The sequence below is a fragment of the Scyliorhinus torazame genome, chromosome 3, assembly GCF_047496885.1.
Source record: "Scyliorhinus torazame isolate Kashiwa2021f chromosome 3, sScyTor2.1, whole genome shotgun sequence".
NCBI lineage: Eukaryota > Metazoa > Chordata > Chondrichthyes > Carcharhiniformes > Scyliorhinidae > Scyliorhinus > Scyliorhinus torazame.
Genome location: NC_092709.1, coordinates 339454466 through 339480648, shown reverse-complemented (window position 1 = coordinate 339480648; position 26183 = coordinate 339454466). Strand labels below are relative to the sequence as shown.

Genomic DNA, 26183 nt, shown 5'->3' with positions numbered 1-26183 from the left:
CTGCTACGCTGAGCAGCAATGCTATTCTCCGTTCACCAGGCTGTGCCGAAAGACCTAGAGATGCTACGTAGAGTGTAGAGTGTGAATTGCTGTTTAAAAGCGTGCCAATTCACATCTACATTACCAGTGACTCAAAGCTAGTGTGGTGTTTTCAAACCTTCCGTCATTGACTTCGATGACCAGCAGTACATGGAGTTATATTCTATCGGTACTCTAATGGTTAGTAGAATTGTTTACTTCTTCTTTGTTATCTTGGTCTCTGGTCTTCTTTTATCTTCAGAACCAATCCTGGTACGATGTTACATTCTGGTGCTTGGCTGGACAGAATTAGCACACTAGAGAACGTGTAGTTCATGATTAGTTGAATCTTTATCGTTAAACAATAACATGGGTCAGATAACAATACGAAAACTACCAAAATCTACTACATACTTTATTACCATTATTAAATTATCTAAAAGCTACTACAAATGTGACTATCCACTGCAACAACCATCTCCAGACTCCCCGAGGTAACAGTGTCACGTGGTTGTTCTTTAATGCCACTTTTAAACAAAAAATCTTTATTGTCACAAGTAGGCTTACATTAACACTGCAATGAAGTTACTGTGAAAATCTCCTCGTCGCCACATTCCAGCGCCTGTTCGGGTACAAGGAGGAAGAATTCAGAATGTCCAAATGACCTAACAGCACATCTTTTGGGACTTGTGGGAGGAAACCGGAGCACCGGAAGAAATCCACACAGACGCGGTGAGAACGTGTAGACTCCACACAGACAGTGACCCAAGCCGGGAATCGAACCTGGGACTTTGGTGCTGTGAAGCAATAGTGCTAACCACTGTGCTACCGTGCTGGTTGGAAGTCATATCTATTAATATTTACATGATTGCTTATGCACATCACCACAAGCCAGAGCTGGCAGCAGCTTCAGGAATTGGAAAGTTTGTGTGGGGGGTTAATTATCTCAAAAAAGATTCAATGGTCACCGAATACAATTTGTTCATTATGAATGGGTTCGACAGCATAAGAGAATTGCTGCCACTTTTATTCTTTCACGGGGTATTAGCATCGTTGGCTGGGCCAGAATTTAGTGGCCATCCCCAATTGCCCTTGGGAAGGTGGTGGTGGTGAGCTGCCTTCTTGAACCGGTGAATTCCATGTGGTATAGGTACATCCACAGTGCTGTCAGGGAAGGAGTTCCAGGATTTTGACCCAGCGATAGTGAAGAAACAGTGACATATTTCCAAGTCAGGATGGCGTGTGGCTTGGAGGCGAACTTCCAGGTGGTGGTGTTTCCATGTGTCTGCTGCCCTTACGGGTTGGTAGAGGGTTTGGATGGTGCTGTCGAAGGGTAGATGAATAAACTAAGGACCAAGAATATAAGGTAAACACCATTAAGGAGCTTAGGAGAAATTTATTTACCCAGAGTGTGATAAGAATGTGGATCTTGTTACCACATGGAGAAGCTGAAGTGAACAATATGGGTGCATTTAAAGGAAAACTCGATAGCTCCATAAGGGAGAAAGGAATAGAAGGTATGCTTTGAGATGATGGCACCAAGGGGAAACATGTAGATGAGGAATACGAGGGAGCCATGGATAGACCTTAGGGGGAAACCAGAGGTAATATTTCAGGAGCGGGAAGAGAAGCTACTGGCATTCCAGCCCATCCAGCAGGAAAGCGACAGAGGTGTTGGAGGATTTTATAGTTAACCGCATCAAAGGTGGAAAACAGGTTGAGAAGGATGAGGAAGGACAGTTTAGCTGCATCACCGTCACATAGAATGCCATTTGTGGCTTTGATAAGAGTAATCCTGTTACTTTTGCAGGGCCGAAAATGTGATTGGAGGGGCTCAAATATCGAAGCTAAAGGAGAAAAAGGGTATTGGAAACTAGGTGGGGGGGGGGTACTTTGCAAGGAGGAAGGAGTCATGGGTTGACTATTTTAAATTTTTTGGACCAGAAGAGTGACACCCGCAGATTTGAAGGCGACAGCAACAGGTAACAGTGCATGAAGAGGGAGAACTCATACCAGAGTTAGTGAACATGGGAGCCAGAGAGAGAAGCTTGGTTGTCAGCAACTTGGGAATAGAGTCGAGGGAACAGGAAGAGAATCTCATGGAGGACAGGAGCTCATGGAGGACAGGAGCTCAGAGAGGACGTGAGGGGAGATAGAAGAGAAAATAGAGTGTGACACAAATTTAAGATGGATGAGAATTCACATGTAGAGCACAAACATCCACATTAGGCCTGGTGAGGCAAATTACATGCATCAGTGCCACATAGTTCAACGTAGTTCTATGGAACGTGAAGGGATGATTGAGCTGACAGCAAATAGCGAGGCAACTGTTAATCATTTCTCTAACGATGCCTGTTGGATACCATCCTGTACTCATCACTCATCCCTAACTGTCCAGATAAGATGGTAATGGCCATCTCACAATGGCATTAGGTAAGGATTTGCAAGATATTGACTGAGCAACATTGAAGGGACAGCAATTTATATCCAAGTTTGGATGATACAAGATTCGGTGGGGAATTTAAAAGGTGCTACTTATTCCTGGTGACTTTGCTTCTTTCGTCAATTGCATGCATCACAGGGCATGGTGAAGTTACATCGGTGACTGTGTAAACCTGCGTGTTGTATTTACTGGAGTCACAATGTGCCAGTACCAGAGAGAAGAACTGAGTTCAAGGGCGGGGCCTCCAATCAAGCACAAAATCAAGATAATCAGCAAAAGTGCCAGAAGGGGAGATTAAAACGATTGTTTCTTTTCAAAAAAATACAGTGAACTGTTTCAATCTGGAGCACTGAATACCTAAAGTAAAAATAATTATGGGCAATGGGGAAAGAGCAGGGAATGAAACTAATGACAACTGTTTCCAAAGCCAACACAGTTCAGCAGGCCATATAGCCCCCACCAGTGCTGTATAATTCTATGAAATATCATTTAAAAGTCCTGATCTTGCACCCAGAGGTTTGATGCAAACAATTTATCATTGCATCACGGCTCCAGACATATTTCTATATTCTCTCTCTAGGTACCTACCTTCGCAGGGTGCAGTGCGGTGGGAGACGATGCAGACACAACCAGTTGTTTCTTCACGGGAGACATCGCCTGATGATTGTCTTCAGATTCAGACTCGGAATCAGAGTCAGTGTCAGGTGTCCCTGAAATTTATAAAAAAGATGTACAAGAGGTTGTGATTTATGCCACGGTAAAGTATTCAAAATACAGCCGCACTTTTGAAACGTTACAAGGGTTGGATTAGATTTGATTTGTCACGTATACAGAGGTAGAGTGAAAAGTATCATTCTGTGTACAGTCCAGACAGATCGTTCCATGCATTAAAACCCTAGGACATACATAAATACACAATGTAAATACATAGGCATCGGGTGAACCTACTGAGTGTAGTACTCAGCAGAGGTGGTGTGGAGAGATCAGTTCAGTCCATAAGAGGGTCATTCAGACTTCTGTACCTCCTGCCCGATGGAAGAGGTTAGAAGAGAGAATAACTCGGGTGGGAGGGGTAGACAGAGTCAATGGATGGGAGGCGGGTTCGAGAGATGTACTGGGCCGTATTCGCGACCCTCTGTAGTTTCTTACGGTCTTGGGCTGAGCAGTTGCCATACCAGGCTGTGAAGCAGCCAGATGGGATGCTTTCTATGGTGCATCTGTAAAAATTGGTAAGAATCAATGTGGGTGACACCATAACTGAGAAGCTAGACGATCAAGTCAAAGCATTTTCCTGTGGGAGAAAAGAAAAGATGGCCAAGAGGTGACCTGACTGGTCTTTAAAATTACAAAGGAATTTGTACAGTAGACATGGGAAAAATGCTTCCACTTAAGATGCTGCAAAACTTGAGCCCTAAATATGAAAATAATTAATAAATCCGATATGGAATCCAAGAGAAATATCTTTCCCCTGAATGGTTAATTCAAGACTTAAGGTGAACATCATAGCTACATTTAAAGGGATGTTAGGAGAAGCATTAAGGAAGAGTAGATACCGATCGGACTAGATAAAGTAGGATGGGAGGAGGCTTGTAGGGAGCATAAACACCAGTTTAGAGCCATTGGATCAAACTACCTGCTTATGCACTGTAAATTCACAGAATCAGAGAATTATTATGGTGTAGGAACAGGCCGATTGGCCCTTCGTGTCGACACTGGCTCTCCAAAGGAGCATCGGTCTTTTTTTTTAATCCTTTCGCAGAACTTCGAGAACATGGAAATCCTGTGTCTTCCTCTTCCTGTACAATCTATCACTAGTATTATTTCATTACTTTTGATTCATCTATTTGCTCTTACCCTGCCATTCAGGAGCAGTATTATGGGCCAGGGTTTAGAGAACCCCAAAGTATATCATGGAGTTCACCTGACCCACAACTTTAAATAGATTGTGGTTATGGGGAGCACACGGGCCCACTTTACAGGTGTGATGTAACAGAGATCAAAAAGTATTTTTAAACAAAAACAATGTTTATTCTATGAATCCAGTTAACATTTTATAAACATACAGTAAAAGGTTTATCAACTACCAATCCTGACCACCCCCCAAAAGATAGTACTCAATAGATAACCCTTAATAACTTCCCAAACAACATCCGTAAGTTAAAACCTTTTTAAACAAAGACAACAGGTTTAAAATCTTTACAGAAACAGGTATTACTTTGAAATCATTAATGAGCTGAAGACATTCTTTAGCTTGTAGAGCGAGATCATTACACAGCTGCTTGCTTTGAATGCAGCTCTCCACCTCTGAAAACAAAACTAAAAACACTGCAGCTCCCGGCTCAAAACGAAAGTGAAAGACAAACAGCCCAGCTCTACCCACACAGACATCACTGCAGCTATTTGATAAACACCCATTTCACTCCCATGACAGTCGATAATTTTAAACATGCGAAAGGAAAGAACTGGATGATTGTCTTTTCATCAAGAGCTATTGAGACAAGTGCCTGGATGATAGAAACAGAGGTCCTGGTGCAGAGCTCCTGCTGAGTAATCCAGCATAAAATCATAGAATGATGTACAGCACAAAAGGACGCCATTCAGCCAGCTTCTCTGGCCCTGGCTCTCCGTAAGGGCAACAGACCGCTTCTCCCCACCTTTTCCCCATAACCCTGCAATTTGTTTCTCCTCAAATAATAGGGGCTGGTTTAGCACACTGGGCTAAATCGCTGGTTTTTAAAGCAGACCAGCAGCACGGTTCAATTCCCGTACCAGCCTCCCCGAACAGGCGCCGGAATGTGGCGACTAGGGGCTTTTCACAGTAACTTCATTTGAAGCCTACTTGTGACAATAAGCGATTTTCATTTCATAATTATCCAATTCTCTTTTGAAAGCCACAATTGAACCTGCCTCCACCACACTCTCAGGTAGTGCATTCCAGATCCTAACGACTCGCTGTTAGAACATTTTTCCGCGTGATGTCATTGCTTCTTTTGCCAATCACCTCAAATTTGTGTCCTTTGGTTCGTGACCCTTCTGCTGATGGGAACAGTTTCTCCCTATCTGCTCTGTCCGGGCCCTTTTGAAAATCTCTATCAAATCTCCTCACAACCTTCTCTAAGAATAACAACCTATTGCAGCTTCTCCAATTCATTCAAGCAGTTAAAGTTCCTTGCCCCTGGAAACATTATGTTTACCACACCCTCTCTATGTCTTCAAATCCATCCTGCAGTATGTTGCCGAGAACTGGATCTAATGCTTGAGCAGAAACTGAACTAGTGTTTTATACAGCTTGGTCATATCTTTCTGCTTTTGCACTCTTATGCCCAGATTAATAAAACCACAAATTCTGAATGCATTAACAACCACGTACTCCTCCTTTTCTGCAACCTTCAATGATTTGAGCACATGTAACTCCAGGTCCATCTACTCCTGCATCCCTTTGGAATCGGACTCCATATTTTATATTGCTCCTCCTCAATCGTACCAAAATGTATCACTTCACACTTCTCTGCATTAAATTTCAACTTCCACTTTGTCCGCCTGCATCACAGCCTTTGTTCTCTTGGAGCTTAACACCTCATGGCTCAACCTCGGTCAAGGTGACGCCAGATAACAAAGCTGCAGTGACCAAGAGATTTAGCGAAGTATCTCAATCTCTATAAATTGATTAATTATCAACCACTAGAAATACTTCCATGAACAGCAATATCTATGGTCTGAAACAGTAACAGAGTGAGGAGTGCTGACAACACCAAGCTGTAAGTGAAGATCAATTTGTCATTATCTCAAGCCCTTGAAATACTTGACAAGTGCTTACTGCTCCCAAGATACTTTATTTCCTAATGGACAGTGCAGAGCATGATGGAAATACAGCCTCATGAAGGCAGGCAATTTTCTATTTAATAAACTGCTGTATCCTGGATATTGCTAATCTACATAGATGCAGTAAACAGGAAACAAGGAAAAATGGATGGGACACAGAACATATCTAGGAGCAGGTCTGTTGTTGGATAGGTGTTTTAACATCAATAAACAGAAATAAATAAAGCGCAGTGAACATCACATTCATGAATGTAGGCCTGTGTAATAGATAGGGAATATAGGATGCACACCAAGATTCCCTTTAAAGGCACTGTAAAGATGAAGAGTGTGAAGTCATTCATATTAAGTTAAATTAATCAGCTACAAAAATGCAATTAATGTCAAATATTTCTTTATTTTTAATTAAGAACAAACGAAAGGGAAAAGGAACTAATTGCCTTTCGTAACTTACTTCAACACAACAAACTGTCATTAAGAAAATTAGATTGAGATGCGAGAAGAGGAGCAAGCAGAAGAAGTGGACCAAAGGCACAATTGAAGACACAGATGTTCAAAAGGTTTTGAAAGGCAGGAGTGTGTCAAATGGAGGTTGTGCCACAGGTGGCCAGTCGGCCCATTGAGTCATGCCCACTCTATACACGAGCAATTTAGCTCATCCCACATTTTTCTCCCCCCCCCCCCCATTAATTCGCTGGATGCAGCCGTCACTGACCGGTCCAGGGTTGCCCAGACCCCTCATGGGGGGAAACTTTCACTGGTTGGAGTCATGCTTAGCACAAAAAGATGGTTGTGGTTGTTGGAAGGTCAATCATTTCAAACCCAGGATATCAGTGCAGGAGTTCCCCAGAGTAGTGTCCCAGGTCCAACCATCTTCAACTGCTTCATCAATGACCTTCCTTCCAGCATAAGGTCAGAAGTGGGGATGTTCGCTAAGGATTGTGATGTTCAGCACCATTTACGAGACTCAGTCACTGATCCACTCCATGCACATATGCAGCAAGACCTGGACAACATTCAGGCTTGGGCAAGTAACATTTGCACCACATAGGTGCCAGGCAAAGGCCATCTCCAACAAAAGAATATCCAAACATCTTCCCTTGACATTCAATGGCATTACCATTGCTGAATCCCCCCTCTATCAACATCCTGGGGGTTCCAATGGCGAGAACTGATATAATGACTGTGGCTTCAAGACTAGGTCAGAGGTTAGGAAATTTGCTGCGAGTAACTCACCTCCTGACTCCCCAGAGCCTGTCCACCATCTAGAAGGCTCAAGTCAAGAATATGATGGCATACTCTCCACTTGCCTGCGTGATTGCAACGCCAATAAAGCAACTCCAATAACACTCAAAAAGCTCCACACGATTCAGGACAAACCAGCCTACTTGATCGGCACCCCATTGTCGGGAAATTTATGTTCAACGATTAGTATTAGTTGAGTTTAGTTTACACACAATCGAAGTATACCAATCCAATATGATTTTATGCTGAATTCTGGGACACAACATCTTCACATGACTTGGCCTTAGCATCACACTGAAAATTGACAAGAGAACCGGCGCTGTGAGGCCACTTGTGCTGCCGTGCTGCCCATAGGTGCCAGACTCGCCACCATCTTCAGGTTAACCAAGATTGGTCTTAATGGTGCCCAGATTATGAGAATATTAAAAAACCCACATCAACCACATTTTCCCCCAATTACACCTCTTCTAGAAATACCTTGTAAATATGCAAATATGAAACCGTTTGAATCACCTTCCCTCTACAGTCTAGCCTTTGGATGAAAGTGTTCCACCTGCTTACTCCCATGTTCCCTCATTTTAAAAAAACTTTTGTTTCCTGACATTTGAATGTTCCACCATCGTGAACAATGTTCTGGGATCAATGTAAGCAACTCACTTGTAACTGATAAGCTTCTGCACAACACACACACGCTGATCTTGGAGAATATCGCTCAAAACATGTATGATCTATATATGATCTATTCCAAGATCTGATCATGCGCCATCAAGGGAAGATCAAACATCTCAAGTTGAAACGCAATATATACTTACAGTTCTATAAACATTGTCCACCCTACCCATATTCCTGCATTTACAAAATGCCATTACGCTTGGTATATTAGCTGCCTCTGCTAATTTAGCTCCGTTGGCAGCAATCACCTCTATATTATAGATTGCATTCCCAAAACCCATTAAAGGGTACCAAGTTAGGGTATCAAGAGTATTCTTGCAATCATGTGTATCTTTATCCAGCACCTTCAGTATAAAGCAACCTGACACTTCATAGATCAGCAATCACATAACATTTGGCATTAGCGCTGGAGGAAATTAGAGATAGGCAGCAGCAAGGTGATGCAAGCAAGCATTATAATTATATTTAAAAAGGTATCATCTAATTGAGGAGCAGCTAATCCACAAAGAAGAAATATATCCATGTAAGTATACCCATATAATCAAAAGACCAAGCAGCATTATGCAAGACAGGAGGTCTTGCCCATTATTCTTACAACACCCAGAAATAAGACACCAAGTGAGATTTTAGTGCACACATTCAGTTTGCCAAATTTCATTTACGTAACAAGTGAAAATGCAGGTACTTCACAGTATGTCTCAGCAGCTGAAGTGATTTTGATTTCCCCGCCCCCCCCCCCCCCGAGAGAAGACGTCACCGCAAACAGTATCTTTACAGCTAACATCTTCCTTTTTTTTAAAAAATGTAGTTATTTTTAAAAATTTTAAATACCCAATTATTTTTTTTCTCCCAACTAAGGGGCAATTTAGCGTCGCCTATTCACCTACCCATCTTTGGGTTGTAGGGGTGAGACCCACGCAAACACGGGGAGAAAGTGTAAACTCGACATGGGACAGTAACTGGAACCAGGATCGAACCCGGGTCCTTGGCGGCGTGGGGCAGCAGTGCTAACCACTGCGCCTCCATTGTTCTTTTCCCCTATTAGGGAGCTCTCTTCCCGTCATCCAAAACCAAAAACAAAGCATCGTTCCCCGGTTCGACTATTAGAAAAAGTGTAACCAGCTCGTCCCTTTCAGACGGTCACTGCAATGCATTCTTAGGATGTTGGATTCTTCACATGCATAACCGCATAACTTCAGCATTCTTGTCCTGGGCCAGTTCAAGTGAAAGGTAGGACCTGATTGTACAGCACCAAAACCCCAGATTTACCAAACACTTCAACCTGTTACAGGAAATGCTCTTTTTATATCCACATGCTGCAAAAATTCATGATTTCCGCACATAAAAAATATTTATAGTTTGAATCAATTCTACAGAATAATGAAACCATCAGAATATTTAGTGCAATTATGTTTATTTACAAATATGGATGTATTTCAATACTTCTGCTTCAACATCAATGCACTCACTGAGTTGGTGTTCAATTGGTTCTTTTGATGCTCTTTGCAATAAAAAGTGGCATAGCAGAATACAGACATCCATTTCCAGAATGGCTGATATATCAGATTCTGGGGTACTGATCTTTCTTCCGCTCGGTTTAACAGACGCATGGCTTGGAGATGATACACAAGAGTGGCCGAGTTGCTCAGAGGCTTTCTCTGCTGTTGTTTGAAGAACTACCTGAGAAAAACGTGAATGATAACCAACACACAAAACCTTTGCCCGTTATGGGCCCCAATGACAGTTCTGGAAGCAGAACAAGGTCCTGCTGGGTAATCTGGTAGTTCTTGCATTCTTCACTGACTACTTCACTGTGCAGTGAAGTTTACCTATACTTCAGTGCAAAGTCCTTGGCTTTTTAAATACCACTGATGACTCAAAGACCTTCTCCGAAGCCAGTTCATTTTCACCTGTGCATGTGTCCTTCAGATCGTAAAATATGCTGAACTATATCAGCTTTCTCCATTGTGCATGGCGCATCTTCATAACTTTAGGTGCTTATGTTGAAGTGGATCAGGCTAGCGCACGTTTCTCCAGCAATGGTGCTAGGTATGGTGGATGCACTGGGGCCAGTTCTTCCTCATGATGTGTTTGCATCACATCCAGGCCAATCTGTAGCCAGAAAATAAAAGTCCACAATTACACAATGAACTTGCATTACCAAGGCATTTATTCCTTGATTAACATTCACACGGACTGAAAAATGCATAGGCTTCAGTTGTACATAGCTTTCATATACCATCATGAAGCGACATACGCAAATATTTAGACATGCACACACACACACTTACCAAGATTATTCCTGATACTATCAATATCTGAGGCAACATTTCCCTCCAGGGTCTCAGTTGTATGCGGTTTTCCTTGTATACAGAGCTCTTGAGGTGAAAGGTCCTGGTCCTACAGCGTCTCTTCGAGCCTGGAGGTCGAACGACAAGACTTTCATCCTAAATCAATCTGCGCTGGAATCTTAAGCATGTTCCAGGGGTAACAGGTTAACTGCTAATGCACTGTTTACGTGAAAATTCTCCACCATTTCATCAAGCCATTGAAATGGCATTCAAGACGGTCAGCATACAGACAATAAATGAAGCATTTTATTTCATTTCCCTCACACCTTTTAGAAGGGCTTAGTCCAAACAAAGATTCAATATATAACAGACATGCAAGTTTCAAAAATGCTCAGCACATTCAGCATATATTGTGCAGAGGTAATGCTCAATGTAAGGTTAGTAAAAATTGTTTAATCTTATAAAAGTTTACAATAGTTTTGTAAGATGTGCATTGTGGAAACTCACCAACAATGTGCTCTCCACTGATGTAGATAGGACCAGAACCAGTCTTCAAACGTAAACAGACCGGGGGAGACACCTCAAATCCTCCCAGAACCGTCTGGAACATAAAAGATTGACCGGATGTTCCGTTATCCAATGTACCACCTTTACATGCCAATGACACGACAGGTTAAATTCACACTGATGATAAAATATTTTAATATATTAGTTCATGCGACGTGGGCATCGCATTTATTGCCCATCCCCAATGGTTCCTGGGGAGAGGGGGGGTTGGGGGGGGGGGGGGGCAAAGGGTCAACCCACATTTCTCTGGATTTACAACAATGGTTTCATGGTCCTTATTCCAGATTTTTATGAATTCAAATATCACCATCTGCAGTGGCGGGGTTTGAACCTGGATCCCCAGAGCATTGCTCTGGGCTTCTGGATTTCCAGTAGTGACAATACCACTAGGCCACCGCCTCCCCAATGATAATATCAAGAACAATTAGGGAGAGTGCATGCTTATAACATGTATTCAAGTATTTATTAATTTTAAAAAAAATTTAGAGTACCTAATTATGTTTTTTCCAATTAAGGGGAAATTTAAGTGTGGCCAATTCACCTAACCTGCACAGCTTTGGGTTTATGGGGGTGAAACCCACGCAGACACTGGGTAAACGTGCAAACTCCACATGCACAGTGACCCAGAGCCGGGGTCAAACCTGGGACCTTGGCGCCATGAGGCAGCAGTGCTAACCACTGCACCACCCTGCTGCTGCCCCTACATGTATTCAAGTATTGAATCATATTGCTCTTCACCTTTTTTCTTTACTTTTCCAATTAAGAGGCAATTTAATGTGGACAAGTCTGCACATCTTTGGCTCATGGTGGTGAGGCGCATGCAGTTACGGGGAGAATGTGCAAACTCCACATGGACATATCGCTCCCAAGTTAATGAGGTTCATGATCACAAGTAAACAATTTCCTCTGCGTGCTTCAAAACAGGAGTTTCGCAAATTTGATCCATGGTTTGTGTCAAGTTAACTGATCTCAACTATAGCAATATTCGAAGCGACACAATTAGCCTGTGCACTGAGGTGGTGGGGAGAAATCCAGAGTTGTCATATGCACAGTGTTACACAGGATACGCAGCACAGAATCAGGCCGTTGGGACAACCAGCCCATTTATGCTGCCCTCGAGCCTCCCCCCATCTCTCCTCCCCCCATCTCTCCTCCATTAAATCCATCATAGCCCTCTATTCCCTTCTCCCCCATATACTTTAGTTTCCCCTTAAATGCATCTATATTATTCATTTCAACCACTTCTTGTTGTAGCTTGCTTCGCATTCTCATCATGCTTTGGGTAATGTTTCTTCTGAATTTCCAATGGGATTTCTTGGTGACTACCTAATATGGTTGGCCTCAATTTACACTCCTCTGCGTAAGGGTAAATACTCTCCCCATATCCACTCAATCAAAGTCTTCCATAATTGTATTAGGTCATCCTTTTCCCAAAAGCGAAGGGCATCTTGACTTTAGATATGCATACCCATACATTTCTGGTAGCATTATTGTAAATCTTCTCTGCACCCTCTCAGTACCTCAACACTCTTTTTATAATTTGGCAACTAGAATTATGCACAGTACGAAGTGTGGAATAACCAAGATTTGATATAGGTTTAACAATCTGCCTATTTTACAATCCTAATCCGCAAGACCTAAAGATTAGTATTCACTTTGCTTTTTTAAAGGCCTTGATAACTGTGATGCAACTTTTAGTGGCTGATGTACTTGTGCTCCAAGATCCCCTTGTTCCTCGACTCTACCTAGACTTGCACCTTTCAAATAAGAAGTCACCTCCCTACTCTTTCTAAAATCTATGTATCATATTTATGCCCCAGACACCACTTCTTCCACCTACCACACACTTGGGTTGCACCAAGTGTGATGCCTTAAAATGGGGTCTCAGCAGAGAAATGTGTTTGGGAAGCACCGCTTTATACTCTAGCTGCTTTTTGCCTTTATTCCAGTTGAGCAATCCATTCTATCACTTGCCCTCCGGCTCCACATTCTCTGACCTTATTCAGTACAGATTTACGGGAAACCTCATTAACCTTCTGAAATTCAGATAAATCACATCAATCACCGTCTACTCAGTTACCTACCTGTTTGATAGTTTAAGGTGGTGGCCTCAAGGACAATTAGAGATGGACAATAAAAATGCTGGCATCGGCAGCATGTCCCACAAAATAATGTTAAAAATTCAATGAGGTTGATTAATCATGATTTTCTCTTTTGAAACCCATGACTAGGAAATGGCCCCTTAATCAAAAGTGCACATGTACGAGGATTGAAGGACAGAATTAGGTTCCGATGAGATGCTTTACCTTCTGGCTGCTTAGCTAACACCAGTCACCATCTACACATCATATTAAGATTTACTCTATTAAAGTAAATGGGGGGGGGGGTTGCCGTAGTGGTATTGTCACTGGACTAGTAACCCTGAGACACAGAGACACAGGATAACGGTCTGGGAATCTGGGTTCAAATCCCACCACGGCAGATGGCGGAATTTAAACTCAAATATCTGGAATTAAAAGTCTAATGATGACCGTGAAACCATCGTCATTGTCATCAAAACCCATTTGGTTCACTAACGTCTTTTGGGGAAGGAAATCAGTCATCCTTACCAGGTCTGGCCTATATGTGGCTCAAGACCCACAGCAATGTGGTCGACTCTTAAATGCCTTCTGAAACAGCCTAGCAAGCCACTCAGTTGTATTCAACCGCTACAAAAACAAAAAAGAAATGAAATTGGATGGACTACCTGGCATTGAACCAGGTACTGGAAATGTCAACGGCAGACCCAGCCCTGTTCACCCTGCAACGTTCTCCTTACTAACATCTGGGGCGTGTGACAATAATAAAGGTTATTATTATACCATTGACTCTGGACCCCATCAAGTCTCACGGCTTCAGGTTAAACATGGGCAAGGAAACCTCCTGCTGATTACCACATACCGGCCACCATCAGCCGCTGAATCAGTGCTCCTCCATGTTGAACACCACTTGGAGGAAGCACTGAGGGTGGCAAGAGCGTAGAATATGCTCTGGGCAGGGGATTTCAATGTCCATCACCAAGAGTGGCTCGGTAGTACCACAACAGACCGAGCTGGCCGGGTCCTAAAGGACATAGCTGCGAGACTGGCACTTTGGCAGGTGATGTGGGAACCAAGAGGGAAAAACATACTTGACATCATTCTCACCAATCTGTCTGCTGCAGGTATCTGTCCATGACAGGATCAGTAGAAGTGACCACCGCACAGTCGTTGTGGAGACAAAGTCCCACCTTCACATTGAGGATACCCTCCATCGTGTTGTCTGGCACTATCCCCATGCTAAATGGGATAGACTTCGATCAGGTTTGGCAACTCAAGACTGGCCATCCATTTGGCACTGTGGGCCATCTTCAACAGCATGGCATTCAACCATAATCTGCAACATGACCCGAACCTCATGGCCCAAAGCTCAAAACCATCCAGCACTAAGTTAGCTGCTTGATTGGCACACTATCCACTACATTTCATTTCCTCCACCACCACGTGGCAGCAGTGTGTACTACATAAATAATGCACTGCAACAACTCACCAAGCCTCCTTCACCAGCTAAGATCCGATCCACTGGCTGTGGGATTGCTTAGCTCCATCTATTGGATGCTGTTTCTGCTGTTTGACACACAAGTAGTTGCGTTGTAGCGTGCTGCTCCTGGTATGTCATCTTGCACTCTTTATTGAACCAGGGTTGATCCCCTGCTTGATGGTCTTGGTAGTGTGGGATATGCCGGACCAGGAGGTTACAGTTTGCAGCTGAATACAATTCTGCTGCTGTTGATTGCCAGTGCCTCATAGATGCCCAGTTCTTGAGTTGCTAAATCTGTCAAAAATCTATTCCATGGTGTTAGTTTTCCATGGAAAGTACCGCCAGTGTGAAGGCAGCACCGCCAGTGTGAAGGCAGCACCGCCAGTGTGAAGGCAGCACCGCCAGTGTGAAGGCAGCACCGCCAGTGTGAAGGCAGCACCGCCAGTGTGAAGGCAGCACCGCCAGTGTGAAGGCAGCACCGCCAGTGTGAAGGCAGCACCGCCAGTGTGAAGGCAGCACCGCCAGTGTGAAGGCAGCACCGCCAGTGTGAAGGCAGCACCGCCAGTGTGAAGGCAGCACCGCCAGTGTGAAGGCAGCACCGCCAGTGTGAAGGCAGCACCGCCAGTGTGAAGGCAGCACCGCCAGTGTGAAGGCAGCACCGCCAGTGTGAAGGCAGCACCGCCAGTGTGAAGGCAGCACCGCCAGTGTGAAGGCAGCACCGCCAGTGTGAAGGCAGCACCGCCAGTGTGAAGGCAGCACCGCCAGTGTGAAGGCAGCACCGCCAGTGTGAAGGCAGCACCGCCAGTGTGAAGGCAGCACCGCCAGTGTGAAGGCAGCACCGCCAGTGTGAAGGCAGCACCGCCAGTGTGAAGGCAGCACCGCCAGTGTGAAGGCAGCACCGCCAGTGTGAAGGCAGCACCGCCAGTGTGAAGGCAGCACCGCCAGTGTGAAGGCAGCACCGCCAGTGTGAAGGCAGCACCGCCAGTGTGAAGGCAGCACCGCCAGTGTGAAGGCAGCACCGCCAGTGTGAAGGCAGCACCGCCAGTGTGAAGGCAGCACCGCCAGTGTGAAGGCAGCACCGCCAGTGTGAAGGCAGCACCGCCAGTGTGAAGGCAGCACCGCCAGTGTGAAGGCAGCACCGCCAGTGTGAAGGCAGCACCGCCAGTGTGAAGGCAGCACCGCCAGTGTGAAGGCAGCACCGCCAGTGTGAAGGCAGCACCGCCAGTGTGAAGGCAGCACCGCCAGTGTGAAGGCAGCACCGCCAGTGTGAAGGCAGCACCGCCAGTGTGAAGGCAGCACCGCCAGTGTGAAGGCAGCACCGCCAGTGTGAAGGCAGCACCGCCAGTGTGAAGGCAGCACCGCCAGTGTGAAGGCAGCACCGCCAGTGTGAAGGCAGCACCGCCAGTGTGAAGGCAGCACCGCCAGTGTGAAGGCAGCACCGCCAGTGTGAAGGCAGCACCGCCAGTGTGAAGGCAGCACCGCCAGTGTGAAGGCAGCACCGCCAGTGTGAAGGCAGCACCGCCAGTGTGAAGGCAGCACCGCCAGTGTGAAGGCAGCACCGCCAGTGTGAAGGCAGCACCGCCAGTGTGAAGGCAGCACCGCCAGTGTGAAGGCAGCACCGCCAGTGTGAAGGCAGCACCGCCAGTGTGAAGGCAGCACCGCCAGTGTGAAGGCAGCACCGCCAGTGTGAAGGCAGCACCGCCAGTGTGAAGGCAGCACCGCCAGTGTGAAGGCAGCACCGCCAGTGTGAAGGCAGCACCGCCAGTGTGAAGGCAGCACCGCCAGTGTGAAGGCAGCACCGCCAGTGTGAAGGCAGCACCGCCAGTGTGAAGGCAGCACCGCCAGTGTGAAGGCAGCACCGCCAGTGTGAAGGCAGCACCGCCAGTGTGAAGGCAGCACCGCCAGTGTGAAGGCAGCACCGCCAGTGTGAAGGCAGCACCGCCAGTGTGAAGGCAGCACCGCCAGTGTGAAGGCAGCACCGCCAGTGTGAAGGCAGCACCGCCAGTGTGAAGGCAGCACCGCCAGTGTGAAGGCAGCACCGCCAGTGTGAAGGCAGCACCGCCAGTGTGAAGGCAGCACCGCCAGTGTGAAGGCAGCACCGCCAGTGTGAAGGCAGCACCGCCAGTGTGAAGGCAGCACCGCCAGTGTGAAGGCAGCACCGCCAGTGTGAAGGCAGCACCGCCAGTGTGAAGGCAGCACCGCCAGTGTGAAGGCAGCACCGCCAGTGTGAAGGCAGCACCGCCAGTGTGAAGGCAGCACCGCCAGTGTGAAGGCAGCACCGCCAGTGTGAAGGCAGCACCGCCAGTGTGAAGGCAGCACCGCCAGTGTGAAGGCAGCACCGCCAGTGTGAAGGCAGCACCGCCAATGTGAAGGCAGCACCGCCAATGTGAAGACAGCACCGCCAATGTGAAGACACTATCGTCAATGTGAAGACACTATCGTCAATGTGAAGACAGTATCGTCAATGTGCAGACAGTATCGTCAATGTGAAGACAGTATCCTCAATGTGAAGACAGTATCGTCAATGTGAAGACAGCACCGTCAATGTGAAGACACTATCGTCAATGTGAAGACACTATCGTCAATGTGCAGACAGTATCGTCAATGTGAAGACAGTATCGTCAATGTGCAGACAGTATCGTCAATGTGAAGACACTATCGTCAATGTGAAGACAGTATCGTCAATGTGAAGACAGTATCCTCAATGTGAAGACAGTATCCTCAATGTGAAGACAGTATCCTCAATGTGAAGACAGCGTCGTCAATGTGAAGACAGTATCCTCAATGTGAAGACAGTATCCTCAATGTGAAGACAGTATCGTCAATGTGAAGACAGTATCCTCAATGTGAAGACAGTATCGTCAATGTGCAGACAGTATCGTCAATGTGAAGACAGTATCGTCAATGTGAAGACAGTATCGTCAATGTACAGACAGTATTGTCAATGTGACGACAGTATCGTCAATGTGAAGACAGTATCGTCAATGTGCAGACAGTATAGTCAATGTGAAGACAGTATCGTCAATGTGCAGACAGTATCGTCAATGTGCAGACAGTATCGTCAATGTGAAGACAGTATCGTCAATGTGAAGACAGTATCGTCAATGTGCAGACAGTATAGTCAATGTGAAGACAGTATTGTCAATGTACAGACAGTATTGTCAATGTGAAGACAGTATCGTCAATGTGAAGACAGTATCGTCAATGTGAAGACAGCACCGTCAATGTGAAGACAGTATCGTCAATGTGCAGACAGTATCGTCAATGTACAGACAGTATCGTCAATGTGAAGACACTATCGTCAATGTACAGACAGTATCCTCAATGTACAGACAGTATCGTCAATGTACAGACAGTATCGTCAATGTACAGACAGTATCGTCAATGTGAAGACAGTATCGTCAATGTGAAGACAGTATCGTCAATGTGAAGACAGCACCGTCAATGTGAAGACAGTATCGTCAATGTGCAGACAGTATCGTCAATGTACAGACAGTATCGTCAATGTGAAGACACTATCGTCAATGTACAGACAGTATCCTCAATGTACAGACAGTATCGTCAATGTACAGACAGTATCGTCAATGTGAAGACAGTATCCTCAATGTGAAGACAGTATCGTCAATGTGAAGACAGCACCGTCAATGTGAAGACAGCACCGTCAATGTGCAGACAGTATCGTCAATGTGCAGACAGTATCGTCAATGTGCAGACAGTATCCCCAATGTGCAGACAGTATCCTCAATGTGAAGACAGCACCGTCAATGTGAAGACAGCATCGTCAATGTACAGACAGTATCGTCAATGTGAAGACAGCACCGTCAATGTGAAGACAGCACCGTCAATGTGAAGACAGCACCGTCAATGTGAAGACAGCACCGTCAATGTGAAGACAGCACCGTCAATGTGAAGACAGTATCCTAAGTATCCTCAATGTGAAGACAGTGTCGTCAATGTACAGACACTATCGTCAATGTGAAGGCAGCACCGCCAGTGTGAAGGCAGCACCGCCAGTGTGAAGGCAGCACCGCCAGTGTGAAGGCAGCACCGCCAGTGTGAAGGCAGCACCGCCAGTGTGAAGGCAGCACCGCCAGTGTGAAGGCAGCACCGCCAGTGTGAAGGCAGCACCGCCAGTGTGAAGGCAGCACCGCCAGTGTGAAGGCAGCACCGCCAGTGTGAAGGCAGCACCGCCAGTGTGAAGGCAGCACCGCCAGTGTGAAGGCAGCACCGCCAGTGTGAAGGCAGCACCGCCAGTGTGAAGGCAGCACCGCCAGTGTGAAGGCAGCACCGCCAGTGTGAAGGCAGCACCGCCAGTGTGAAGGCAGCACCGCCAGTGTGAAGGCAGCACCGCCAGTGTGAAGGCAGCACCGCCAGTGTGAAGGCAGCACCGCCAGTGTGAAGGCAGCACCGCCAGTGTGAAGGCAGCACCGCCAGTGTGAAGGCAGCACCGCCAGTGTGAAGGCAGCACCGCCAGTGTGAAGGCAGCACCGCCAGTGTGAAGGCAGCACCGCCAGTGTGAAGGCAGCACCGCCAGTGTGAAGGCAGCACCGCCAGTGTGAAGGCAGCACCGCCAGTGTGAAGGCAGCACCGCCAGTGTGAAGGCAGCACCGCCAGTGTGAAGGCAGCACCGCCAGTGTGAAGGCAGCACCGCCAATGTGAAGGCAGCACCGCCAATGTGAAGACAGCACCGCCAATGTGAAGACAGCACCGCCAATGTGAAGACACTATCGTCAATGTGAAGACACTATCGTCAATGTGAAGACACTATCGTCAATGTGCAGACAGTATCGTCAATGTGAAGACAGTATCGTCAATGTGCAGACAGTATCGTCAATGTGAAGACACTATCGTCAATGTGAAGACAGTATTGTCAATGTGAAGACAGTATCCTCAATGTGAAGACAGTATCCTCAATGTGAAGACAGTATCCTCAATGTGAAGACAGCGTCGTCAATGTGAAGACAGTATCCTCAATGTGAAGACAGTATCCTCAAAGTGAAGACAGTATCGTCAATGTGAAGACCGTATCCTCAATGTGAAGACAGTATCGTCAATGTGCAGACAGTATCGTCAATGTGAAGACAGTATCGTCAATGTGAAGACAGTATCGTCAATGTACAGACAGTATTGTCAATGTGACGACAGTATCGTCAATGTGAAGACAGTATCGTCAATGTGCAGACAGTATAGTCAATGTGCAGACAGTATAGTCAATGTGAAGACAGTATCGTCAATGTGCAGACAGTATCGTCAATGTGCAGACAGTATCGTCAATGTGAAGACAGTATCGTCAATGTGAAGACAGTATCGTCAATGTGAAGACAGTATTGTCAATGTACAGACAGTATTGTCAATGTGAAGACAGTATCGTCAATGTGAAGACAGTATCGTCAATGTGAAGACAGCACCGTCAATGTGAAGACAGTATCGTCAATGTGCAGACAGTATCGTCAATGTACAGACAGTATTGTCAATGTGAAGACAGTATCGTCAATGTACAGACAGTATTGTCAATGTGAAGATAGCACCGTCAATGTGAAGACAGCACCGTCAATGTGAAGACAGTATCCTCAATGTGAAGACAGTGTCGTCAATGTACAGACAGTATCGTCAATGTGAAGACAGCACCGTCAATGTGAAGACAGCATCCTCAATGTGCAGACAGTATCGTCAATGTACAGACAGTATCGTCAATGTACAGACAGTATCCCCAATGTGCAGACAGTATCCTCAATGTGAAGACAGCACCGTCAATGTGAAGACAGTATCCTCAATGTGAAGACAGCACCGTCAATGTGAAGACAGCACCGTCAATGTGAAGACAGTATCGTCAATGTACAGACAGTATCGTCAATGTGAAGACAGCACCGTCAATGTGAAGACAGCACCGTCAATGTGAAGACAGTATCCTAAGTATCCTCAATGTGAAGACAGTGTCGTCAACGTACAGACAGTATCGTCAATGTGAAGACAGCACCGTCAATGTGAAGACAGTATCCTCAATGTGCAGACAGTATCGTCAATGTACAGACAGTATCGTCAATGTGAAGACAGCACCGTCAATGTGCAGACAGTATCCTCAATGTGCAGACAGTATCGTCAATGTACAGACAGTATCGTCAATGTACAGACACTATCGTCAATGTGAAGACAGTGTCGTCAATGTGAAGACAGCACCGTCAATGTGAAGACAGTATCCTCAATGTGAAGACAGTATCCTCAATGTGAAGACAGTATCGTCAATGTGAAGACACTATCGTCAATGTACAGACAGTATTGTCAATGTGAAGACAGTGTCGTCAATGTGAAGACAGCACCGTCAATGTGAAGACAGCACCGTCAATGTGAAGACAGCACCGTCAATGTGAAGACAGCACCGTCAATGTGAAGACAGTATCCTCAATGTGAAGACAGTATCCTCAATGTGAAGACAGGACTTTGACTCCAAAAAGGACCTTGTGGTGGTCACTCCTCCCTATACTGTCATAAGAACTAGGAACAGGAGTAGGCCATCTGGACCCTCGAGCCTGCTCCGCCATTTAATGAGATCATGGCTGATCTTTGTGGACTCAGCTCCACTCTCCGGCCCATATACCATATCCCCGAATCCCTTTATTCTTTAGAAAGGTATCGATCTTTTTCTTAAAAACGTTTAAAGAAGGAGCCTCAACTGCTTCACTGTGACAGATAGATTGGGGAGGATGAGGGTCAAGTATGTGTTTCCCTCTTGTCGGTTCTCCTTTGCCACAGACCAGTCTAGCAGTAGGGCTCAGCCAGCTTGGTCAGTAGTTGCTCTATCATTCAAGTCCCTCAACCAGAGGACATTGTGTCCTTTTCACCTTCGGCGCTTCTTCCAAGTGCTGTTCAACATAGAGGAAAACTGATTCATCGGCGGAGACGGGGTGTGGAGTGGGAGGTGGCAATCAGGAGCAGGTTTCCTTTCCCACGTTTGACCTGATGCCATGAGACATAGGTCTGGAGTCAAATGTCAATAACCCCCAGGAGAACGCCCTCTCAACTATACACCACTGCGTCCCCAGCCCTGTTGGGTCTGCCAGAGATGATTGGATTGTGTCGAAAAGGTGCAATTCCATGAGTATGACAATGACAGACTGTTGCTAGATTAGTCTGTCGGACAGCTCTCAAATTTTGGCACAAGCTCCCAGCAGTTAATAACAAAGACTTACTGAGTGGCTTGCAAGGCCATCTTGGAATCAACCACATTGCTGTGGGTCGAGTCACATGCAGATCAGACCAGAGGGCAGCAGATTTTCCTCACGCTGGTGAACCAAGTGGGCCTTTACAATGGTTTCATGGTGACGGTTGCTGAGGCTTGCTTTTAATTGCAGGTTTATCAAATTTCAATTCCACCAGCTGCCGTGGTGAGATTTAAACATGTGCCCCCATGCAACAATTGGAGCTTCTGGATCTCCACCCCACCCCACCCCACCCCACCAGTCTATATTGCGACTCAGAGTTTGAATACATGCCCATTTGGTCCAGAGGCAAAGGTGCTACAACTGAGTCAAGTGAACAAAATACTTTAGTTACATTAGGTTCCCGAGGCACACTTAATTGTTGATGCGCTCCATTTTATACTGTTGAACGAATAGCACACAACAGACAAACTTCCCCTCTCCACAAATCTGGTTTGCTTTGCAAATGCTCGATCTACTAACCTCATTTGCATTCAACGCAAGTGCATGCGCACATATTAAGGCACTTACTGTAGTTAGAATGGATGGTTTCAGAGATGTCAAAGGCACCTTGATCATTTTCCCATTCGGGTTCATAGCCTCCAGCTCAATGACGTGCAACTCATCCTTCGTTTCAGGACCCACACATACCTGCCACCAAGAAAAAGAAAGGTGATACTGACTTTTCATTGAAAAATAATACAAAGATATTTCAAGAGATCTCCCAACTTTACCGTTGGAGACAGAAAACAGAAAATATTCTCCAGGCTCAGGATCAAAACAGACAGAACTCCAGTAGATTTTTCCAGAGGCCGGATTTCCAAGCTTGCTGCACAAGACACCATCTGGTGGTGTTTTTTAGTTATGACATTAGTAAATAAAAGCCAACCCGCCAACGCTATTCATGCAGAAGGGGCCGTTATGCACGAAGCGGATTCTCGAGTCGGAAATCAATAACCAAAGTGACATATATGCCCTGGCTGCAGTCCTTCTTCTTGGGCAGTCCCTCCGGGTTGAGGATGTCTTCCTTCCACTCCAGGGGTTCTGTGGTGGCTGAATCTTGGATCTGCAGATTCTGCCACAGGTCTGGCAGGTGGTGTTTGATGGGGTGGCTGGGTGGATTCTGCATGTGCTCTTTCGCTGTTTCGGCGTGGCGTCCGTATGCTCCACCCCGTGACGCTCGAGGCAACTGGGGCCTTCGCGGATGCCTTTTCTTCCATTTGTGCGTTCTAAGACAAGTGGTTCCCACTTGTCGATGGGGTTGTTGTATTTATTTAGAGAGTTTGTTACCTTCTTGCTTTTCAGTTGCAACAGAATCAGACTGTTCATACGAACATATGAATTAGGAGTGGGACACTGGGCCCCTTGGGCCTGCTCTGCTATTCAATAAGCTCATGGCTGATCGAACTGTATCAACCCCACATTTCTGCCTACCCCCAATAGCCTCTCCCCCCCCCCCCCCACCCCTTGTTAATCAAAAATCCATTAAGATCTGCTTTAAAAATATTCAAAGTCCCTGCTTCTACTACCTTTTGAGGAAGAGAGTTCCAGTGACTCGAAGACAGACTGAGAGAAAGAAATGCTCCTAATTTCTGTCTTAAATGAGAGGCCCCTTATTTTTAAACAGTGATCCCTAGTTCTAGTTTCTTCCACAAGAGGGAACATCCTCTCCACACCCACCCAATCAAGACCCCTCAAGATTGTAAAGGTTTTGATCAAGAAGCCTCTTGTTCTTCTAAACTCTAGTCAATACAAACCTAACCTCTCCAACCTTTACCTCTGCAACCTTTCTGCCCAAGACAACCTGTGCATTCCTGGTATTGGTCTAGAAAGCCTCGCTGCTGGAAAGAGGTCTGCTAAACAATCTGGCAATGGTGTGAACTGCAAGTTGCTGGTAAATGACTCTAAGCCTGTTCAGTTGTATAGTAGAGAAACGCCATGCCAATGAGGAGTTATGGAAGGTACTTCTTTTTTTAAATATAAATTTAGAGTACCCAATCATATATTTTTTTCCAATTAGGGGGCAATTTAACGTGGCCAATCCACCTAACCTGCACACCCTGGCTGAGGGTGAAACCCACGCAGACATGGGGAGAATGTGCAAACTCCACACGGACAGTGACCCTTTGACCTGCCATCGTAGCCATATGCCTAGTCCAGTTCAGTTTCTGATCATTGGTAACCCCCAGGATGTTGATTGTGGGGGATTCAGCGATGGTAATACCGTTGAATGTCAAGAGGCAGTAGTTAGATCCTTGGAGGAGATGGTCATTGCCTGGCATGAATGTAACTTGCCACTTGTCTGCCCAAGCCTGGGTATTGTCCAGGTCTTGCTGCATTTGGACATGGACTGCTTCATTATCCGAGTCGTTGTGACTTCTGACCTGATGATGGAAGCAGCTGAAGTTGGTTGGGCCTAGGATACTACCCTGAGGAACTCCAGCATTGATGTCCTACAGCTGAGACGATTGACCTCCCAACCACCACAATCATCTTACTTTGTGCCAGGTATGACTCCAACCAGCAGAGAGTTTACCCCGGTTCCCACTGACTCCAGTTTTGCCATACTCGGTCAAATGCCGCCTTGATGTCAAGGGCAGTCACTCTCACTTCACCTTTGGCCATTTAGCTCTTTTGTCCATGTTCGAACCAAGGCTGTAATGAGGTCAGGAGCCGAGTGACCCTGGCGTAACCCAAACTGAACGTCTGTGAGCAGGTTATTGCTAAGTAAGTGCTGCTTGACAGCACTGTTAATGACGGAGAGTAGACCGATTTTTCGGATGACGGAGAGTAGACCGATTTTTCGGATGACGGAGAGTTGACCGATTTTTCGGATGACGGAGAGTAGACCGATTTTTCGGATGACGGAGAGTAGACCGATTTTTCGGATGACGGAGAGTAGACCGATTTTTCTGATGGAGAGTAGACTGATTTTTCTGATGGAGGAGTAGACTGATTTTTCTGATGGAGTGTAGACTGATTTTTCTGATGGAGAGTAGACTGATTTTTCTGATGGAGAGTAGACTGATTTTTCTGATGGAGGAGTAGACTGATTTTTCTGATGGAGGAGTAGACTGATTTTTCTGATGGAGAGTAGACTGATTTTTCTGATGGAGGAGTAGACTGATTTTTCTGATGGAGAGTAGACTGATTTTTCTGATGGAGTGTAGACTGATTTTTCTGATGGAGAGTAGACTGATTTTTCTGATGGAGGAGTAGACTGATTTTTCTGATGGAGAGTAGACTGATTTTTCTGATGGAGGAGTAGACTGATTTTTCTGATGGAGAGTAGACTGATTTTTCTGATGGAGTAGACTGATTTTTCTGATGGAGTGTAGACTGATTTTTCTGATGGAGAGTAGACTGATTTTTCTGATGGAGGAGTAGACCGATTTTTCTGATGGAGTGTAGACTGATTTTTCTGATGGAGAGTAGACTGATTTTTCTGATGGAGGAGTAGACTGATTTTTCTAATGGAGGAGTAGACTGATAGGGTGATAATTGACAGGGCTGGATTTGTCCTGTGTACAGGAGACACCTGGGAAATTTTCCGCATTGCCAGGTAGATGCCAGTGTTGGAGCTGTACTGGAACAGCTTGGCTGGGGGTCAGGCAAGTTCTGAAGCACAGGGCAGCACGGCAGCGCAGTGGCTAGCATTGCTGCCTCACGACACCAATGTCCCAGGTTCGATCCCGGCTCTGGGTCACTGTCAGTGTGGAGTTTGCACATTCTCCCCATGTTTGCCTGGGTTTCGCCACCACAACCCAAAGATGTGCAGGATAGGTGGATTGACCACACTAAAACTGCCCTTGAATTGGAAAAAAATAAATTGGGTACCCCAAATTTTTTTTTTTAAAGTTTGGGAGCACAAGCCGGAACATTATCAGGCCACATAGCTTTTTCAGTATCCAGTGCTTTCAGCCATTTCTTGATATCACGTGGAGTGAAGCCGAGAGCTGACATCTGTGATGCTGGGGACCTCCAGAGGAGACCAAGATGGATCATCCACTCGGCACTTCTGCCTGAAGATGGTTATGAATTCCTCAGCCTCGTCTTTTACACATATGTACTAGGCTCCTCCATCATGGAGGATGGGGATATTTGTGGAGCCACCTCCTCCATTGAGTTGTTTAATTGTCCACTACCAATCATGGCTGGATGTGGCAGGATCGCAGAGCTTAGATCTGATGCAGTCGTTATGGAGTCGCTTAGCTCTATTACTTGTTGTTTATGCTGTTTGGAGTACAAGTAGTCCTGTGTTGTAGCTTCACCAGGTTGACACATTTTTCAATGTGCCTGATGTTGCGCCTAGCATGCTCTCCTGCACACTTCATTGAACCAGGATTGATCCCCTGGCTTGCTGGCAATGCCGGG

General features: G+C 45.9%; 1 protein-coding gene across 2 annotated transcripts in view; it reads right to left on the bottom strand.

The window, feature by feature from the left end:
- npm1b (nucleophosmin 1b) overlaps positions 1–26183 on the bottom strand; it is a 146106-nt gene that overhangs the window by 93014 nt on the left and 26909 nt on the right. Inside the window, exons 3-6 of one of the 2 annotated variants that reach the window (XM_072497708.1) lie at positions 22341–22460; positions 10996–11089; positions 3050–3171; positions 514–1364 (exon numbers count right to left, since the gene is read on the bottom strand). In XM_072497708.1, coding sequence (XP_072353809.1) covers positions 1053–1364; positions 3050–3171; positions 10996–11089; positions 22341–22460 — 648 coding nt within the window. In that variant the 3' untranslated portion in view covers positions 514–1052. Of the gene's footprint in view, positions 1–513; positions 1365–3049; positions 3172–10995; positions 11090–22340; positions 22461–26183 lie in introns of those variants that run through there. The other variant, XM_072497707.1, reaches the window with a different exon arrangement.